General features: G+C 35.9%; 1 protein-coding gene across 5 annotated transcripts in view; it reads left to right on the forward strand.

Annotated features, from left to right (window-relative positions):
- Nucleotides 1–20,561, forward strand: part of LOC120532665 (solute carrier organic anion transporter family member 3A1-like) — a 410,803-nt gene that overhangs the window by 267,118 nt on the left and 123,124 nt on the right. For all 5 annotated transcript variants that reach the window (XM_039758919.1, XM_039758916.1, XM_039758918.1 and 2 more), the window contains one exon: nt 17,246–17,410. In XM_039758919.1, coding sequence (XP_039614853.1) covers nt 17,246–17,410 — 165 coding nt within the window. The remainder of the gene's footprint in view (nt 1–17,245; nt 17,411–20,561) is intronic.

Genomic DNA, 20,561 nt, shown 5'->3' on the forward strand with positions numbered 1-20,561 from the left:
AAGGACTGGCATCCCGGCTAAGAGAGAAGAAGAATTCTTACTCCAAGCAGATGGACAGGCATCCTGAAAGATGGAGTGTCTCCTTAGCCAAACGGGAGGCCCTATGCGGATGGACCAGTTTCTCAACCAGGAAGTTCCTTTGCTTGGATGGGAAACCCCAGACGGATGGTCAGGCATCCTGACCAGTAATACCTATGGTATCTTTCCTGGCTGTGATAGTATGGATGTACAGAAAAGGACTGTCTCTAGGGGGCCATTTTAACCCCCAGGACACAATTGGCAGCAGCCCTGGATATTGGTGTCCATTCAGACAACAGTAGGGAATAACAGGAATTATACAGTAGTCCTGCTGGGGTCTAGGGGTTCCGTAAGAGGGCGCTGCAGGGAGATACACTCCCTACTGTTTGGGACTTCCATTTGACCCGGAAGTGCATTCTTGTCAATAAAAGGGTAAGTACTGCCTTCCCCAGGTAAGTCAGAGCTGAGAGGAAGGATGGCAGTGCAGTAGAGACAGGAGAGGTGACTTCTGCTTATGTATACAAGGTACTTTGTAATAAAACACCCTTTGTTTGAATACAGGACTGTCTTGTGTGTTTCTGGCACCCCCTTGCTTTCACAATGTTTATAAAGCAAGTATAGAAGAAATATATATATATTTTTTTTAAATAATAGGGTATTTACACTCCAATCACTCCAGCAGTGTCCCATTCTTTTTAAAATTGTATAGGAGATACATTACAAATTAAGACTTCCTCAGTAAGCCACTCAGTTACCAGAGTTTGCAGTGCCCTGACAGCTAAAGCACCATAGTGTAGAATCATATTTTAGAGATAAACTATTATCTTTGATAATATATGGAGTGATTACACATTTGTAATGTTTATATTTTAACATTCTTTGTGTTTTAAGACTACAGCAAGGTTTGCCCTAACAGTGGCACTTTCTATATTGTAATTAGCTGTTTGAGAAAATGTGAGAGAATAGAAGGAAAATGAACAAGAGAACTAATTTGGACTGTAAGGTGAATGTGTGGTTGCAATATTAAAATATTAAAAGACTTTCTGCTCGCATGTGTTTTCTGTGCCTCTAACCCGTGATAAAAAATGTCAGCTTTTTACAGTACTATATAACAAGGCCCAGCGTCAAAGATAGTTTTCTGCAGGGTAAAATCCATATTATAAAAGAATGTGTCTGTGTGCCATCTGGCTGCTAAGTCTTGCCATTCCAACAGATGGCACACCACAAACATTAGTAGTAATAAAATGTATTACAGTTGTTATTCCAACAGACGATGTATCAAAAACATTAACATTTCTTTCACGAGTCCCATACCAAATGGCATATAATAGAGACATGTACATTGCATTTGTCATTCCAATGTCTTTTATTCTACAAATGTTTATAATGTGCCATCTGTTGAAATGACAAATGCAATGCATTTTATTTACGATATTTATTACAAAATAAATTTTAGTAGCTGGTGTACTACAAAGCTTAACGCTGAGATCTAAATTGATTACTTAGATTTCAACCCGCCCTGGACTGTTAACACAGCTAGTATTGTTAAATAAATGCTTTAAGTTTAAATATGATTCAACTATTAAATGGTTACTGTAATACTGTAAGAGACAATTTAACAGTGGCAATTTTACTGTGGGACAGCACGGTGGCGCAGTGGTAGCACTGCTGCCTCACAGTTAGAAGACCCAGGTTCACTTCCCGGGTCCTCCCTGCGTGGAGCTTGCATGTTCTCCCCATGTCTGCGTGGGTTTCCTCCCATGGTCCAAAGACAGGCAAGTTAGGTGGATTGGCAATTCTAAATTGGCCCTTGTGTGTGCTTGGTGTGTGGTTGTGTTTGTGTGTGTCCTGCAGTGGGTTGGCACCCTGCCTGGGATTGGTTCCTGCCTTGTGCCCTGTGTTGGCTGGGATTGGCTCCAGCAGACCCTCATGACCCTGTGTTTGGATTCAGTGGGCTGGAAAATGGATGGAATTTTACTGTGTACAATTTATGCGTTTTCAAATATAGAATGGCTGAAAACATACATACTGGGATTATATCCTTCACTGACAAACCTCAATTCTATGTTTGTTTGCAATTGACAAATGCCCTCTCCTGGGATTGTTCCTGCTTTGCACCCACTACTTGCTGAGATGCCCCTGCCCTGGATGAGCAAGTTTAGAAAATGAATAAATAGACTTCTTTCCCTGAATGTGCAATTCAATTAAGACATAAGCTACAACAACAATGACAACAACATTTATTTATATAGCACATTTTCATACAAAAAGTAGCTCAAAGTGCTTTACATAATGAAGAATAGAAAAATAAAAGACACAGTAAGAAAATAAAATAAGTCAACATTAATTAACATAGAATAAGAGTAAGATCCGATGCCCAGGGAGGACAGAAAAAACAAAAAAAAAACTCTGCAGGGATTCCAGACCAAGAGACCGCCCTGTCCCCTCTGGGCATTCTACCTAACATAAATGAAACAGTCCTCTTTGTATTTAGGGTTCTCACGGAAGGACTTGATGATGGTCACGTAGGCTTCTGGCTTTTAGTCCATCAATACTGGAGCATCATGATGCTTTGAGTAGGTGGTGGTGGCGCAGACCGCCACCACAAATAAATCGGAAAAAGAAACAAAGAGTAGGGGTTAGTGCGGATTTTAGAGCCACTATGAATAGTTATTATGATGAATTGAACATACAGAGTATCCAGATTAAGTTAAAGTGAAGTTATGAGAAGGCCATGTTAAAGTAATGTGTTTTCAGCAGTTTTTTAAAGTGCTCCACTGTATTAGCCTGGCGAATTCCTATTGGCAGGCTATTCCAGATTTTAGATGCATAACAGCAGAAGGCCGCCTCACCACTTCTTTTAAGTTTTGCTTTTGGAATTCTAAGGAGACACTCATTTGAGGATCTAAGGTTACGATTTGGAATATAAAGGTGTCAGACATTCTGATATATAAGATGGAGCGCGATTATTTAAGGCTTTATAAACATAAGCAGAATTTTAAAGTCAATTTTGAAAGACACAGGTAACCAGTGTAGTGACATCAAAACTGGAGAAATGTGTTCGGATTTTCTTTTCCTAGTTAGGATTCTAGCAGCTGCATTCTGCACTCGTTGCAAACGATTTATGTCTTTTTTGGGTAGTCCTAAGAGGAATGCGTTACAGTGATCTAGTCGACTGAAAACAAGCGTGAATTAATTTCTCAGCATCTTTCAATAATATAAGAGGTCTAACTTTAGCTGTGTTTCTTAAGTGAAAAAATGCTATCCTAGTGGTCTGATGAATATGCGATTTAAAATTCAGATTACAGTCAACAGTTATCCCTAAGTTTTTTACTTCCGTCTTAACTTTTAATCCTAATGCATCAAGTTTATTTCTGATAACCTCATTGAATCCATTATTGCCAATCAATAAAATTTCAGTTTTCTCTTTATTTAGTTTGAGAAAATTACTATTCATCCATTCAGAAATACCAGTAAGACATTGTGTTAGTGTATGGAAAGAGTCGGAGTCATCAGGTGCTATTGATAAGTACAGCTGTGTGTCATCAGCATAGCTGTGGTAACTCACGTTGTAACCTGAGATAATCTGACCTAACGGAAGCATATAGATTGAGAAAAGCAGCAGACCCAGGATAGAGCCTTGTGGAACACCATATCGGATATCATGTGTCTTTGAGTTGTAATTACCACAACTAACAAAGAATTTTTTCCCTGCCAGGTAGGATTTAAACCAATTTAGGACCCTGCCAGAGTGGACCACCCATTGACTAAGGCGATTTCTAAGAATATTGTGATCAATGGTGTCAAATGCGGCACTCAGATCTAGGAGGATGAGAACAGATAAATGGCCTCTGCCTGCATTTACCCACAAGTCATTTACTACTTTAACGAATGCAGTTTCTGTGCTGTGATTTGATCTAAAACCTGACTGAAATTTACCAAGAATAGCATGTTTATTGAGGTGGTCATTTAACTGCATAATGACTGCCTTCTCTAGAATTTTACTTAAGAAGGGCAGGTTAGAAATGGTTCTAAAATTTTCAAAAGCAAATATTTGGCACATAGACTTATCTTGCTGAACTGAAAGAATCCCAACTCTCCTCTTTTAAGTCAGTGGGTAACTGATGTTATATACTGTTTGAAATTGGAAAAAATCAAATTCATACTGTGCAGAAATTTTTCAAAACCTGGCAGGAACTAATTAATAACATTTTAGAATAAGCTTTTTAATTGAGGAAGCAATGTTTTCCATTCATATCCCTTTTCTGTTTTAAATTAGACTATAACTTATATAATTTATTTTTATGCATTTATTAATTTATCTATTTACTTATTTTTACTAGCTTAAAGTTTTATTCTGCTGGCCTAGCTCTCTTTCTCAGGGTTGGGGGTTGATTTGTTTTGAACCAAGTCTTGTAAAATTTAACTTATTTGTATGCAATGTAATTTGTTATCTATACTAATAAAAGGCAAAGCCCTCACTCACTCACTCACTCATCACTAATTTTCCAACCTCCTGTGTAGGTAGAATGCTGAAATTTGGCAGGCTCATTCCTTACAGCTTACTTACAAAAGTTGGGCAGGTTTCATTTCGAAATTCTACGCGTAATGGTCATAACTGGAACCTATTTTTCTCCATATACTGTAATGGAGTTCAGCTCGATGGCCGTGGGGGGCGGAGTTTCGTGTGACATCATCACGCCTCCCACGTAATCACGTGAACTGACTGTGAGCGCAGTACGTAGAAAACAAGGAAGAGCTCCAAAAAGCGCTGAAGAAAACATGCATTATACAATTGAGAAGGCAGCGAAACAATAAGAAGCAAACGAGTGACACATACAAGCATATTCATAAGTGCAGCTAGATAGATAGATAGATAGATAGATAGATAGATAGATAGATAGATACTTTATTAATCTCAAGGGGAAATTCATAATTCATAAGCTACTGCGGAAACAAAGCACGGTGTAAACCGTAAGTTTAAATTAAGTTTATAGACACGCTCCCACTGCCGTTTGTCATGCACAGTGACACATACAAGCATATTCATGACTGCAGCTACCTCGGAAACAAAGCACGGTGTAAACCTAAAGTTTAAATTAAGTTCATAGACAGGCTGCCGCTGGCGTTTGTCATGCCCACGACTAATGCGGGATACAAGTTTAATGAGAGGACGCAGGGTATAAATGAGAGTTTTGATCACTTTGTAACTAAGTTAAAATTGCTGGTGAAGGGCTGTGCTTATGCAAATTCCGAGAGACTGTGTTTGTGAGGGGATTGACAGTTTAGGTGGGTGGGGGAGTGACGTCATCCTCTCCCCTCCCATTCACCTCAGTTCCGCAGCTAACGCGGTCTTGCGGAAGCAACTTTGTCACGCTGCTACCAAATACTCACAGAAAAATCCACAAGTTAATACACACGCTGTCTCTAGAGTTTCTATACACTCTGAATCCTCCAGGCTCTACTTACAAAAGGTTACATTGACAATCATGTTACGTTATTTTTAAAATGTTTCCTTTTCTTAGCACAAGTACAGCGGAGAAGCTTCGATACATGTGCTCCATAACGTGTTAAAAAATAACGCATTTAATCACACTTTGCATTCCAAGCAAAGGGGAACTTCTGTCAATGCATGATTTCCTGGTACACCAATTACATTGATGCATACATCAGAGCTACAAAGAAATCGTGTTGCTAGGACTGATTGGAGGAAAATTTCATTTCAAAAGACTACCCTACGGAAGTCTTGATAAAAGCGTGGTTTTTTGCAAACTGTGCAAAAAGGAGTTTGCATAACACCGAGGCACTTCAACCTTACAGTAACATCTAAATGCAAAACATGTTACAGCGAACACAGAAACTGTGTATGCTGTTAGCACTAGCAGTACGAGTTTGAGTACCAACAAAAGGTGTCAGCAGCCCAAAACTGATGAAATGACTGGCTTCACGACCAAAATTAGTAAGTCAGCATCGGTCACACTTACAAATTCTCTCGCAAAATGGATTGCTTTGGACTGTAGACCACTAACAGTGCTGGAAGATAGGGGGTTAGAAAATGTGCTACAGTTAGCATCAGGTCATCCAACCTTTCAACTGCCGTGCCGAGAGACTATTTCAAGTAAAATTCAACAGCTTTATGACACTGAAAAGCATGCAAAATTAGATGCATTACAGAAAGCGAACTTTGTGGCTCTTACTGGGGCTCATTGGACTTCCGTGACCGTTAGTAATTTTAATTACATCTAATTACAGAATGTTCAATGATCACACTGTTTTAGCCTAATGTACAAAATAATTTTGGCTAAGGTTACTCAGAGTTTAAAGGTGAAGCTGGTCAAATTAACTTTTATGTTTCTGCCTTGTTTTTTTAAGATGAAAAACTGCACTTTATGTTGAAATTTTTCTTATTATTATTTAAAGACAATACCATTCTGAACATGTACTTAAAGTACTTAGAATACCACTTTATTTTTAAGTCTGCCCAATTTTAGCCACAGATGATGATTCTGATTTGATTTGAAATGCAGTTTAAATGCATTTTTTTTTTTAGAAATTAAAAGAGCTTGAGTTTACAATATTCATGTCCATGTCTATTATTTGATTCTGTCAGCCACTAAAACCCTTTTAAATTAAAAAAACATTTGCGGTTTGGGGCAAATTTACGTGTGCGATTACATGCGATGAATCAAGATTAATTAATTACAAAGCCACTAATTAATTAGATAAATTTTTTTAATCGAGTCCCACCCCTAATAAATGTATATATATGTGGATGTATATGTATACACTCACCTAAAGGATTATTAGGAACACCTGTTCAATTTCTCATTAATGCAATTATCTAATCAACCAATCACATGGCAGTTGCTTCAATGCATTTAGGGGTGTGGTCCTGGACAAGACAATCTCCTGAACTCCAAATTGAATGTCAGAATGGGAAAGAAAGGTGATTTAAGCAATTTTGAGCGTGGCATGGTTGTTGGTGCCAGACGGGGCGGTCTGAGTATTTCACAATCTGCTCAGTTACTGGGATTTTCACACACAACCATTTCTAGGGTTTACAAAGAATGGTGTGAAAAGGGAAAAACATCCAGTATGCAGCAGTCCTGTGGGCGAAAATGCCTTGTTGATGCTAGAGGTCAGAGGAGAATGGGCCGACTGATTCAAGCTGATAGAAGAGCAACTTTGACTGAAATAACCACTCGTTACAACCGAGGTATGCAGCAAAGCATTTGTGAAGCCACAACACGCACAACCTTGAGGCGGATGGGCTACAACAGCAGAAGACCCCTCCGGGTACCACTCATCTCCACTACAAATAGGAAAAAAAGGCTACAATTTGCACGAGCTCACCAAAACTGGACAGTTGAAGACTGGAAAAATGTTGCCTGGTCTGATGAGTCTCGATTTCTGTTGAGACATTCAAATGGTAGAGTCAGAATTTGGCGTAAACAGAATGAGAACATGGATCCATCATGCCTTGTTACTACTGTGCAGGCTGGTGGTGGTGGTGTAATCGTGTGGGGGATGTTTTCTTGGCACACTTTAGGCCCCTTAGTGCCAATTGGGCATCGTTTAAATGCCACGGGCTACCTGAGCATTGTTTCTGAACATGTCAATCCCTTCATGACCACCATGTACCCATCCTCTGATGGCTACTTCCAGCAGGATAATGCACCATGTCACAAAGCTCGAATCATTTCAAATTGGTTTCTTGAACATGACAATGAGTTCACTGTACTAAAATGACCCCCACAGTCACCAGATCTCAACCCAATAGAGCATCTTTGGGATGTGGTGGAACGGCAGCTTCGTGCCCTGGATGTGCATCCCACAAATCTCCATCAGCTGCAAGATGCTATCCTATCAATATGGGCCAACATTTCTAAAGAATGCTTTCAGCACCTTGTTGAATCAATGCCACGTAGAATTAAGGCAGTTCTGAAGGCGAAAGGGGGTCAAACACTGTATTAGTATGGTGTTCCTAATAATCCTTTAGGTGAGTGTATATACTGTATATATGTGTGTATATGTATATATATGTTTGTGTGTGTGTGTATATATATGTATATATATATATATATATATATATATATATATATATATATATATATATATGCCAGCAACACTAATGACAATGACAACACAATTACATTGTCAATCATGTTACGTTATTATTAAAATGTTTCCTTTTCTTTTTCATTACTTCTTTAACACACTACTTCTCCGCTGCGAAGCGCAGGTATTTTGCTAGTTAAAATCAATAAAAAGAAAAATTATCTCAAGGAGAATGGTGCTATAATACCATCAATAACTTAAACTGCTACGTTTCTTGCAATCAAACATTAATTACATTTCTTTAGTAAAATCACTTTTAAGAAAAGGTATCCTTTTTCTTGTTTGTCTCCCTTATTAAAGCAAATTATAATCTAATTTAAAACAGAAAAGGGATATGAATGGAAAACATTTAGTAATCCTGTTTGACACGATAAAGATCATAACTATCCCAGTGTACTAGCTATTTGGTATTCAAAATGTTTATTCATTACATTTTAATTTATTAGAAATATATATAGACAGTATTTTCATTTTTGCAATAGTAAGAGAAATAATTGTCCATTGCCAACTGGGAAGCCACCATTCATGGACTATTTTCACTTCTTTCAACATTGCATGTTTCATTTTTAGCATGATCTTCGCTGTATGCACACGCCTATGGAGACCAGCAACAGTAATGAATTAATTTAATTTGTAGACAGTTTGCCTTACTGTGCTTTGATATCCAATCCTGTAGAAATGCCTTGTAAGCCTTTTCCAGCATTTTTGCTATGAATTTTGCTATAAGTTGCTATGAATTTATTATGATCAGGGCTTGATTACCACAAAGAGCTTTTTCTTGAGAAGAGTCAACTGTGTTTACCTTTGTGTGCCTTTTTATAGATCAAGGCACCGATCAGCCCACGCCTTGTGCCTCATCGTGATGATTAGAACACCGACCCCTTTAGCTTTTAACCTAATGGTTCACATACTTTTTCTGACTTAGGCTGTTCATGTTTATAAGACGTATTCAGTATTAAAAGGAACAAGAAGTTCTGATGTGTCTGTGTGATTAGTTTAAGCCCATTATGTTTGTCAATTATTGTGTCTTACTTGAAGATCAGGCGACATTTCTATGTGGAATTAATACAGAATCCAAGGTAATTCCAAAGGATTCACACACTTTTTTTCTGCACTCTTATAGCTGATGAGGACACATGGAGCCGGATTAGTAGATCATGTTTAGGATAAATTGTTATTAGTACTGATACTTCATTTATTTTTATTGTTATGTTTAAAGGAAAACTAATTATAAATAATAATCATGCACAAACTGTTAACAAGAAAGTAGATTTACAATATGAAAATATAACAAGCATAATAATTAATGATTTAAAGCATAACAAGAATACAGCTGAATGATAAGGCAAGTATACACTGTGTTAATTGGCCTGATTTATATATTTACACTTGTATACCGTATGTTCATCTTCAAATTGAAAGGATACAACCATTGGTTTTTTAAAATTCCTATTAAATTTATTTAAACATGAGGTATAAAATGATAAAATCTTATGAATCTTTCTACAGCCAGGATAGTGATAAAGATGTGGATGCAAACTCTGTTATAATTGTTTAATTTAGAGTCGCTTATCTTAAAAACACAGACAGAACACCTAAACAACAGAAACAAAAGAAATAATAGCTGTTCCAACATCTTAAACTTTTTTTATTTAAAAAGTGATTGGCCGCCAGCTTGTTCCCAGCTAATCATTACTGGCCTTTGTTTCTCCTTTGAAACCCTGACCCAACTACAGCTGCAGTGAAATTTTAAATCCCCAAAAGACAGTCCTAAGCCCTTTGCAGCTCATCGATGGCTAAGTCTTTTGAAGAGCTCTTCAGGTACCCATTGTCAAGTGTGGGCAGCACCATTCCATTCCTGGCACAGAAAAGACAGCTGCCGCCCTGAAGACGTACGCTGAGCTACTGCCATTCCAGAAAGGCTTTCCTCACTGAGGACATGGTAGCATCCTTTACATGGCACTCTACTTCCTAGAGGTTTTATTTAGGGGATAGTATTCTTAGTCAGTATCGTCTAACCTTGCAATCCCTTTCTTCTCAATACATTTGGGCATAGATGTTTTGTCACTACCAGTATCAGTCTCTCTCAATGTCCGTCACCCTTGTTTAATGTTATTTCAGTTGGAATGTTCTTCTGCCTTTTCTTATTTGTTGTTATTATTATAGTGCTGTCAGTAGTCTGTGAGAGATATGTAAGTATGAATTTCAATGTGCTATGTACAAATGATAAAGAAAACTTGAACTTAAACCTGAACCTAAATGGAAAATATTGCACTATACTTTCCATTGTCCTGTTAGCCTTGCTCATATTTTTAAGTTAGTTTTGCAGCTATCCTCCTTATTTTAAGGTCATTTGACACTGGTCAGCTTTATATACTATATCTACTAATGATCTCATTTCAGTCAGATTATTCTTCTTAAACTGCACCTTTACTCTGTTTTCATCATAGTTACCAGTTTGCTTTTCCTTTTCCCACCAATACTTTAATGAAAATAATTTGTTTTTGGCTGATTTTTAATTATATGTCACAATATATATATATATATATATATATATATATATATATATATATATATATATATATATATATATTTCTAAAGCAATGATAAATGTCCTGATGATAGTCTTTATTTAAAAAAGCATTTTACACTTCTGAATTTGCTGTGGAATACAGCATAGCCAAAAAAAATGTGACCTACATAGTACCACAAATTTCACAACAAAAATTTTAACTATGATTTGCCTACATCCATTTCAGAGTAGCTTTAACGGAACTGGCAAAACAATTAAAAACGAGCAAAGGAAAAAACATACAAATCAAACGGGTCAGAAGCAGTTTTGAGCTTAGGTATCATTGTTTGTGTTTACTGAGCACCCTCAATATTTTACTTAGTTCATTGTGGAATAGCTGAACTGGCAATTGAACCTGATCACCTAAAGTTTCCACTATTCTGACTTTGTGGCATATTTATGATTTTTTATAATAAGACTCCTAAAGGAGTGGTCTTCCCAAAAATTATCATTTTTGTATTTGTTACTCATTCCATGTTTTTTGTACGCGCTTTTTTAACTATTTATTAAGAATTTCAAAAACAAACTACATCACTTTTCTACATAGTTACTTACGTTTGCGATGCAATTTTCCCAGCATTGTACCAACTTTTTAATGCCCAATTATAACTCCTCCCTCGTATATATTTAGGCTTATCATTTTTGAATTTGTTATATAAAAAGAATGAAAAGCACTTATGGTTTAGTTGCCAAAATTCACATTTTCAATGAAGTTCCTATGTAAAAAATTGATTCTCCAAAAACATTTTATATTTTTGGCTCCCCACTAAAATGACTTAAATAGTATTGAACGGAAAATTGGAATAAATTTGAATCTCATTTTAATACTTTAAAACAACTATGGAAATGATCATGATAATATTTTGAAAATTATGAATTTGTGCTGTCATAAGAACAATCCAAAGACATCAAAAAAGGTTTGGAGCAGCAACCCATATATTATGCCCTGGCTGCAAATGGATAATTTTTTGAAAGTTGTTCACAGGTCAGAATCCAAAACAGAACTGACTTTTGGTTGTTAAAGATGGTGGCTTTATAGGCCGAGACAGGAAGTGACATCATCGAGACTCGAACCAGAAGTGATGTCATCTGGACTGGAAGTGACATCCTCATGTGAGCTGGAACCAGAAGTGACACCATCATAGGCACCAAAGACGAAAGTGATATCATCATTGGCGCAGGAACCATACAGGATTTCCCATGGATGGTCTGCAGAGGATTGAGAGAGAAAGTCAGTGCACCTCGCCACCCCCTGGTCTGGCATGGAACTACAGTTATTCAGGCCCTTTATCTGCCTCCCAATCACATATGTGTGACAGACCTGAAAAAAGTTGCTCACTCACAGCCCCATGCAGTTTGACAGAGCATGAGCAGTTTTGAAAAAAAAAATTGGGAAAGATTGCTGTGTCCAAAAGTGCAAAGCTAACAGAAACCCATCTACACCGACTCAAAGTTGTCATGGCTGCCAAAGGTGCATCTACTAGATACTGACTTGAAGGGCATGAATATTTAATTATTTTGTTTATTATAATAATAATAATAATAATAATAATACATTTAGACATTTAAGAGATGTTTCTGATAATCAGTGACAAACAAGCCTAATTAAATTGCCTGTGATTAAATTTTGTTAAACAATAAAACATGAAAAAGCTTCAGATACTGTAACAGGTTAGGGTCCTCTGGCTAAGATGGTGAGTGAACCTGGACAAGCAGTAATTCTCAAGGTCTGATAATTTTTTTCTCATTTTCAGAGAAGGATGGTGTATTCTCTAAATGTTAAAAGCTTTTACTCTCAGAGGAAATGCATTTTTAAGGTCTCCAAAGTACTTCTATCTAACTCACAACAGGCAATTGGTACCTTATTCTATGTGCCTATGGCTCTCATGTATCATCTTGTTGCTTTTAGTTTTTTTTTTGTACTTTGCTTTCTCAAGTACCAACATGATGAACTGCTCTACTCTAATTGATTTACAGTGTGATGTACAAAAGTAAAATTGAAGGATTGGGTGCTTACATCATGATAACCTACATAGTTTTGGACTTTCTTTTTTTTGTGCAAAGAGATAAGTTCAGAATTTTTAGCAAATTATATTGATGATCACAACAGGAGAATTGCGTGTTTGCATTATAATACCACTGCATCAGAAAAACTATTAGTCAAGAATTTGTCACATTAAAGAAAAAAATTGGAGGTTTTCTTATGAGGTCCTGATTTTTGTTTTTTAATATTTAAAGATAAGAAGTTAGGATGATTGGTGAAACCATATCGCTGTGGAACGAATGAGTGTGGATGGGAGCACCTTTACCCAGTGGTTAATCTGGTCCTCAGAAAGCCTATGGCTCCATGCAGATTTCTACTACATAAACTAATGACTCAAGGGATTTTGCAATTAATGCTAGAAATGACACTGCAAAAAAAGTATGTAGAAAAGCAGCTATCATTATGTAATACCAAATTCACTACAGCTTTGTAACATCACTGTCAAAAGTGATAATTCAGTTTAAATGCAGACAAACATAGGATTTGTGTAAATGCTGCAAATCTTGAGTATACATATCCTTAAAATTGTGAGTTTGATTTTGGACAATTTTGTTGACAGGGATTAGGCAGAGAAAAATGCAACAACTTTTGCCATTGCAGGGTTTACAAAACTCAAAAAAGGATAAAAAAAAATAAAATAAACAAGTGGCTCTGAATTATTCTAGGCAGGCTTCTGGCCTGCAACCTTAAACAAGGTCAAACCTATGAATTCAGATGGAGGTGAACTGCAAAAACATTTGGCTCAAAAAACAAAAACAGAGTGTATTAATAATGACTATTAAACAATAATGCATAATCAAGATATGAAATGGATTAAAAATGTCTAAGAAAATTACAAAACTTTGCCTCCAAGAGGAAATCCAACAATTAACAAACTAAATCTAGGATTAAAAATCCAAAAACCTAAGACAAGAGTTTAAAAATATTAAATCAAAAATGAAGACTAAACATTTAAAGCATTTTTTGGTATGCTGGAAGCAGCTGCGGAATGTTTAACTGCCTTGACCAGAAACGAGCATAAAATCTTAATGTGTGGAGTCAGAAAATGATGTCAGGAAAGATGGTTGAGCATTCAAAAGAATCTTTTGTGCTGTTCTTTTTTTACCCTTATTCTCATTTTGTGAAAAAAAAAGCCTTCACTTCAGTTATGTGTCATAAGAGCCAAGAGTGTACACTGGAAAAAAAACAAGTGAAAAGCAAGAAAGAGATGTGTGGATGCCAGTTGACAGCATAAGTAGATTTAAAAATGACTACATGGAAATTCTTGAATTACTGCTCCAGTAAAATATACAAACATGTTTAATATATACAGTGGTACCTTGGTATACATCCTTAATCCGTTCCAGATCCTTGGACTTATACCAAATTAATATTTCCCATAAGAAATAAAGGTAAAATGATTAATTCGTTCCCATGAAAAAAAATGTTATTGACGTCGTATACATTGATGGGGTTGTACAAAATAATTTAAACACTGCTTAATACTAAAATACATAAATACAAAGGCAATTAAATGAAATAAATGAAAATTTAACCTCACTTTACTTTTTAATAACGTCTTTGTTTTTCACAATCGTAGATACCGTCGTTCTCGGCATACAGTATGCAGCAGCCAAGTCCCAGATACGCATGCCACCTTCATACTTTCCAACAATCAATTCACATTTAAACGAAAAAACACAAAATCACGTGAAAATTCACAGAGAGTTATAGCGCGGGTTGTTCACTGAATGCTAGCAACTGGCATACTGATGCTCCTGGGCAGTCGTGGCTTTGTCTCAAGAGAGGTAAACAAGGGTAGCGCACGGTGTTCTAGCATAAAAGTCGTATTCCAAACAAAGGTCGTATACCAAGCAAACCTTTTCGCGTCCAAACAGGATGTATACCAAGTTGGACTTATTCCAAAGCGGATGTATACCAAGGTACCACTGTATATATAATTCATATATATCAAATACAATAACATAGTAACTTAACCCCTTTTTTCTTTCTGCCTCAGTAATAACTGATCTTGATAGTGTTGTAAATCAGAGTTATAACCATGATGATTGTTTTAATATTATTTATTTTTATTATTTGTCTAATTATGCATTTCATGCCAGTTTTGTTTATTATTTAGTTTTACGTGCTTAGATTTCTTCTCTGATGTTCCTAAAATTTTGTGGGTCATTCCCTAAGAGGCAGGGCCACGTGTCTATCACTGTTGAAAGACTGCATCCAACTGTATAAAGGCTGATGGGAAATACAGTCACTTCCCGTTCACTAAATGCATTTTTTGTTTCGTTTTCTGATTTATTTACTGGGATTTATTTGTTATGGATTGGCTTTTGGCCAATTCTTGCTTGCCTCCTTTTTGACATTTGAGCATTTTTTTTTTTTTGTAAATAAAGATTTCTTGTGCTTTTCTCTACATCCGGCCCAAGTTTTTATAGATCTCCCCCTTTGCTATTCCATTTGAATTTATAAGCCTCACTGCTATTTTATGGGCTAGTGAGGCCTTCAGCCCCTGTTTTGTGTGCAAATTTTAAAGGCCTCAACTTTCACTTTTTTGTGAAGCCAGAGAACAAAAATAAGAATTTTTATAAATTAAGAGTTTATTACAAGAAAGCAAAGGAAGCACAAAAAAAGAAAAATCAAGTGAAGAAAGGCAAAAGGGTTTGCCTTACAAGGCAATCCAAGGCTAACAGCTCCAATTTCTAATCCTATTCTCATACTCCATAGACAAAGCAAGAAATGTGAAATGAAAAGAATACGTCCAACAATGAACTCCTACAACTTTCTTTTATTGTGATTATTTTACATTAAGGAATAATAGAATAACACATTGTAACCATAAAAGGCAGCAACAAACATCCCAGCCTGTTAAAATTGTATTCTAAAAAAGGGATCCATGTCGGATTAAAACTACTGACACTTTTGTAGACCAGTGTGAGAGTCCAGACTGGCACAGTGAGTCCCAGAGGAGAAAAAGGAATTAGAAAATGGGGAGATTAAGGATTAAAAGTAGTGACATGGTGCAAACCTATTGCTAACCAGCGACAGACCAAGTGTGCAGCAGCTTGCCACTTCTTTATATTGGAGCCAGATAATCCATTGATCTATACTGCTAAAAGTTCAAGTAAAGCTAGATTATAGAATGAGGATTTCACGAAGTTTACAGTGAGATTTCTAGTGAGAGCCTAAGATTAGTTTAGCAAAGATGGTACCCAGATGGAGTAACTATTGGTTGAATTCAGGGTATGAGAAGAAAGAACCAGGAGAAGAAGTATATGAGGCAACAGGGGATTATTAACAGAGAAAATATTGGATTGACAATTGCAAGCAGCATTCATCCAGAAAGTAGAAACTGGAGAGCAGTCCCAAAACATACAGTACAGAAGAAAGTTCCAGGGACACTCAAAGTACACAAGTGACAAAAGCACTGCATAAGACTTACAAGGCATGAGGTACAGGTACTTCTAATGCTCCCACAAATTTACTTGAGGATCATCAGTTTTATTCCATAATCCAAAAATATGCTGTTAGGCTGTGTCAATACTGTATTTTGGCTATGTGTTCTCCGGGAGTCCACTCTACAGCTGGTTACTGCTTTTTACCCGTTGTTGATGAGATATACAACAGTTCTCTGTCATTATGCAGTAGATCATGGATGGATGGTGTTGCATACAGTAACAGGCTGGTCAACTGCACTTTATCTTCCAATAGCATTTATTCTTTCAACTCCTTTCTTTCCAAAAGTCTCTCTTAAGCCACAAAAGGTTTAAGGTAAACAAACACATACTGCTGTAAATTATAAATATTGCAAACATAACAGTTGGACTGATCTAGGAATAGTTTTGTTTTCATACACTTTGCAGCATATACTATTAAATACAAATAATTTGAATCTGAATACTATGAACAGAACAGCTCATCTGAAAAAATGCCAGTGTCTTAATTTATTTATAAACTTAAGTTTTTAATTCTTTTTTAATACCATTTGAACATTGAAAAGTGACAAGCAAACTATATATTTTGACATTAACGTAGAAGTGAAGTTCTGCTTTGAAAAGTAATATTGAAGCTTGTAATAATTAAGGTAAGACAAGTAATGCAATAGTATGATATAATTAAATGCATGTCACAAAGACACTATAATTAAAATGTTTTCTGTATTAACACAGTAACACTCTTGCAATAAGTTACTGACATTTTTTTATTGTTTTATATGATGTTAAAAAGGCTTATAATATGTCTAATAATATATAGACTACTAATAGCTGCTTATATTGAACAGGTAAGTGTTACCAAAATTAGAACTTCTCATGAACGTTACCTACGTGCAAGTGATATAATCATAGAATTTTATTTTATTTTGATATGGTACCATGCTAAACTAAATTATAATGACTAACTCTGAAACAACGGGGGAAAGTTCAATAACATATGTTTGAATATTTAAAAGTTCCAAAAGAATTTTTTGGATGTTAATGAAGGTATATTTGTCTTTGCAGCAATCCTAAGTGTAACTAAGCAGTTGTTGCAGAATCCTGTTTTTGCCTGCATTGTCCTGGCTGCCTGCATGGGACTGGCAGCAATTGGTGGAATGTCTGCTTTTCTGGGAAAATATTTGGAGTCACAGTTTGGATTAAATACAGCATATGCTAATCAGCTAATAGGTATGTAGATGCAGTATTTTTATTACTAACTACATATTATGTTTTCAAATAAACAGTGCAAGTCAGCAGCAAATTTGAGAACCCTTTCCTGATGAAAATGAAGAGACTAACTAAAATTCATTTTTTCAGACAAAATTGACATTTTAAATTTAGGGTCCTGTGAATCCATTTACAGCAATTTAAAACACAAACATAAGCACAAATCTGGTTAATTAAATGTAATCTGATAAAACAGTCATTCATTTTGGTTTTATTCTACCTTAAAAAATAAAAGTAACTGCACTGGCATTCCTCTTGTTGTTACTCACACCACATACCTTTGTTTTGTCATGTCCCAGAGATTCATTCCCAGCAGCTTCCCTAGCAAAAATCTTTTTCATCAAGTTACATAATGGTTATTTTTGAAAATTAGACTATCAAACTACTGATAACCTGATATACGCTACTGGTGAGACACAATGTTGCAGTGTTTAGCATGTTTCACCCATGTCTTCGGGGAACAAGAATTTGTTCCAGGAGTATTAACTGGCTGTGTAGAGTTTACACATTCTCGTGGCGTCCACATGAATTTTCTCCTGGTGCTACGATTTCCTCCACTATTCCATGCTTTAGGTTAGCTGAGAGTAGGTGTGCTCAACGACAGGCTGACATTTCACACCGAGTTGGTTTATTCTTTGTGCCCAGTGCTGTGTGTATGGTTTTGTATATACAGCTATAATAAAAAGGTAGAATTCTATGAAAATAATAACAAAAAAATATAAGAATCACAAGAGTTCCGCTGTGAAGGTTTTGTCAGCAATCTTGGCAAATTGTATTGCATTTTTCTTTCCTTTTTCTTCAATGAAGATATAGCTACATATAGTTGACATTCTGTTTGATTAAAAATGTTTCCTCAAAGTAAATCTGTCAGTGGTGTAAAATAAATTCTATAAGCCTGTATATCAGGGGTGGGCAGTGTCGGTCCTGGAGGGCCGCAGTTGCAGCAGGTTTTTGTTCCAACACAGTTTCTTAATGAGAGGTCAGTTATTGCTGATGAAGCACTTATCGCTCAAGTGACATTTTGATGGTTTATTTTAGGGGTCTCATTTGTTAAAGTTCCCCTCTCTTAATTGTTTATTTCAGTCTTAAACGGCCTCATTCATTTTTTTTTATTAGCAATAAGATACAAATGACAAAGTACTCAGCAGTTCTCTGTCTAACTTGTTTCCATTTACACCTGTGTGGATTCATCACATACTTTCTGGTTTAAGGAGAAAAATGTGACAGACTACAAAATATACATTTTAGGGTTCAAATCATTTGGAGGATATCCTTGGAAAGGAAAAAATCAACGACATAAGAATCTAACACTGCAGGCTAATAAGCCATAAAATTAAATAATGATTGGTTTCTAATAAAACGATTAGGCTGGAACAAAAACCTACAGCCACTGCGGCCCTCCAGGACTGACGTTGCCCACCCTTGCTGTATATGATAATGGATTTTTAAAGTTCTAAATATGAGTAGCACTTAACACCAGGCATGTGAAACGACAGCATTGTTATGTGTATTTCAAATGAGTGATTAGTCTCAAAATGTATTTATATATTGTATATAGTAATTTGTAAATGTAGCCATACCATAAATGTGCTCTATTAATAGTCCCATAAACGCAGGCAGAGGAAAACAAAAAAAAAAAATAATGGTTAGTGAGTATTAGTTCAAAACATAATTCATATGGAAACATTAGGTTTTAAAGAAGACTATAATATTGATGCAATCAATAACAAATGGCTTCAGTTGCCAATGAAAAGAACAGAGTTCAGGAATTGAACAAGTCTTGCTGGGTATCAGTGAAAGACAAAAACGTCATAGCTATAGATGCCCTAAGTTAGGCTGAATTGATCGTACTTAACTTTTAGATAGAAGAAGACAAGACCTAAAACAACGTTATTAAGTTCTAAAAAACATATAGTTTTTCTCCAGAGAAGTGATTATTAGCCAGTCAGATTTTAAAATTAGATAAAACAAAAGTGTGTGCTGCAGCTGTTTACTGAGTTCACATGTGAGTGAAAAGCATGCAGTAAACTCTAACAAATTATCAGATACGAATCTGCTTTAAATACTTGTAGATGTTAGTTTTGCGGATTATATTGCTTCTGTATTTCTACATATAGCGTGATTACGTCAAAGCACAGAAGTGTATGATGTGTTAAATCAAATGGTAGATGTTCTGATAGTGTCCCACTTGGAGTTTTATGATTCTATTACTTTTCCTACTGGCATGCTAGATATCCTAAATGCCTTGTATATTATGAAAAAACATTTGTAGTTTGGAATACAACAAAATATACTACAATGAGGGTTTTGCTTCTTATAAACAGACATACTGTGGATGACTTAGCAAATGTATTCATGCTTAGGATAAATAGATTTTCCTGATACATTATATAGTCTAAAAAAAACAATGTGTATAATACATAATTGTGAGTGTAATACTTTGGAATCCTGAAAGTTATTATATGCAAACGGCCTTGCAGCATTATCTTTATTCAGGGTGTTGATCAACCAATTTTAAAATTTTCTCCATTCAGCTAGTAAAGTGATTTGAAAACATTGATTGCTAAAATAATGCAAATTGACATCATTGTGTACCTCAGTGATTCCCAAAGTGTGTTGTGTGTACCGCCTCAGGAGCCGCCATGACACTACAGGAAGAGTGTAAAGCACAAGTCCCAAGTTAGGAGTGTGCTAAAATTTGTAGTCGAAAAGTTGAATTTACATGTTTCAAATAGAAGCAATACCAAACAGTGGCTAAGGTTTTTTTTCAGACAGTGAAACAAATGTGAAGTAAAACATGGACAGATTTTTGATAGGGACGAAAAGAAAAATAGGTGACATTTCTGACAAATAAGTCAGATGAAGACAGTCACTCAAAGTTGACGTCAAGAAAATGTGAAGAGGCCTATGTTGCTATTGGGTTCACTATCAGTGTAGCCCATGATGAGGAGACACCGTTGTGTCTTCTATGTTTGAAAACTCTGGCAGCTGACAGTCTGAGGCCAAACAAATTAAGAACATACATAGAGACATTTACACCGTTGTTACCTCAATAAATCACTCAGCTTTTTTCAGAAAAAAGTTAAAACTTATCATGAGCAGTAGAGGCACT

Source organism: Polypterus senegalus, chromosome 7 (assembly GCF_016835505.1).
Source record: "Polypterus senegalus isolate Bchr_013 chromosome 7, ASM1683550v1, whole genome shotgun sequence".
Taxonomy (NCBI): Eukaryota; Metazoa; Chordata; class Cladistia; order Polypteriformes; family Polypteridae; genus Polypterus; species Polypterus senegalus.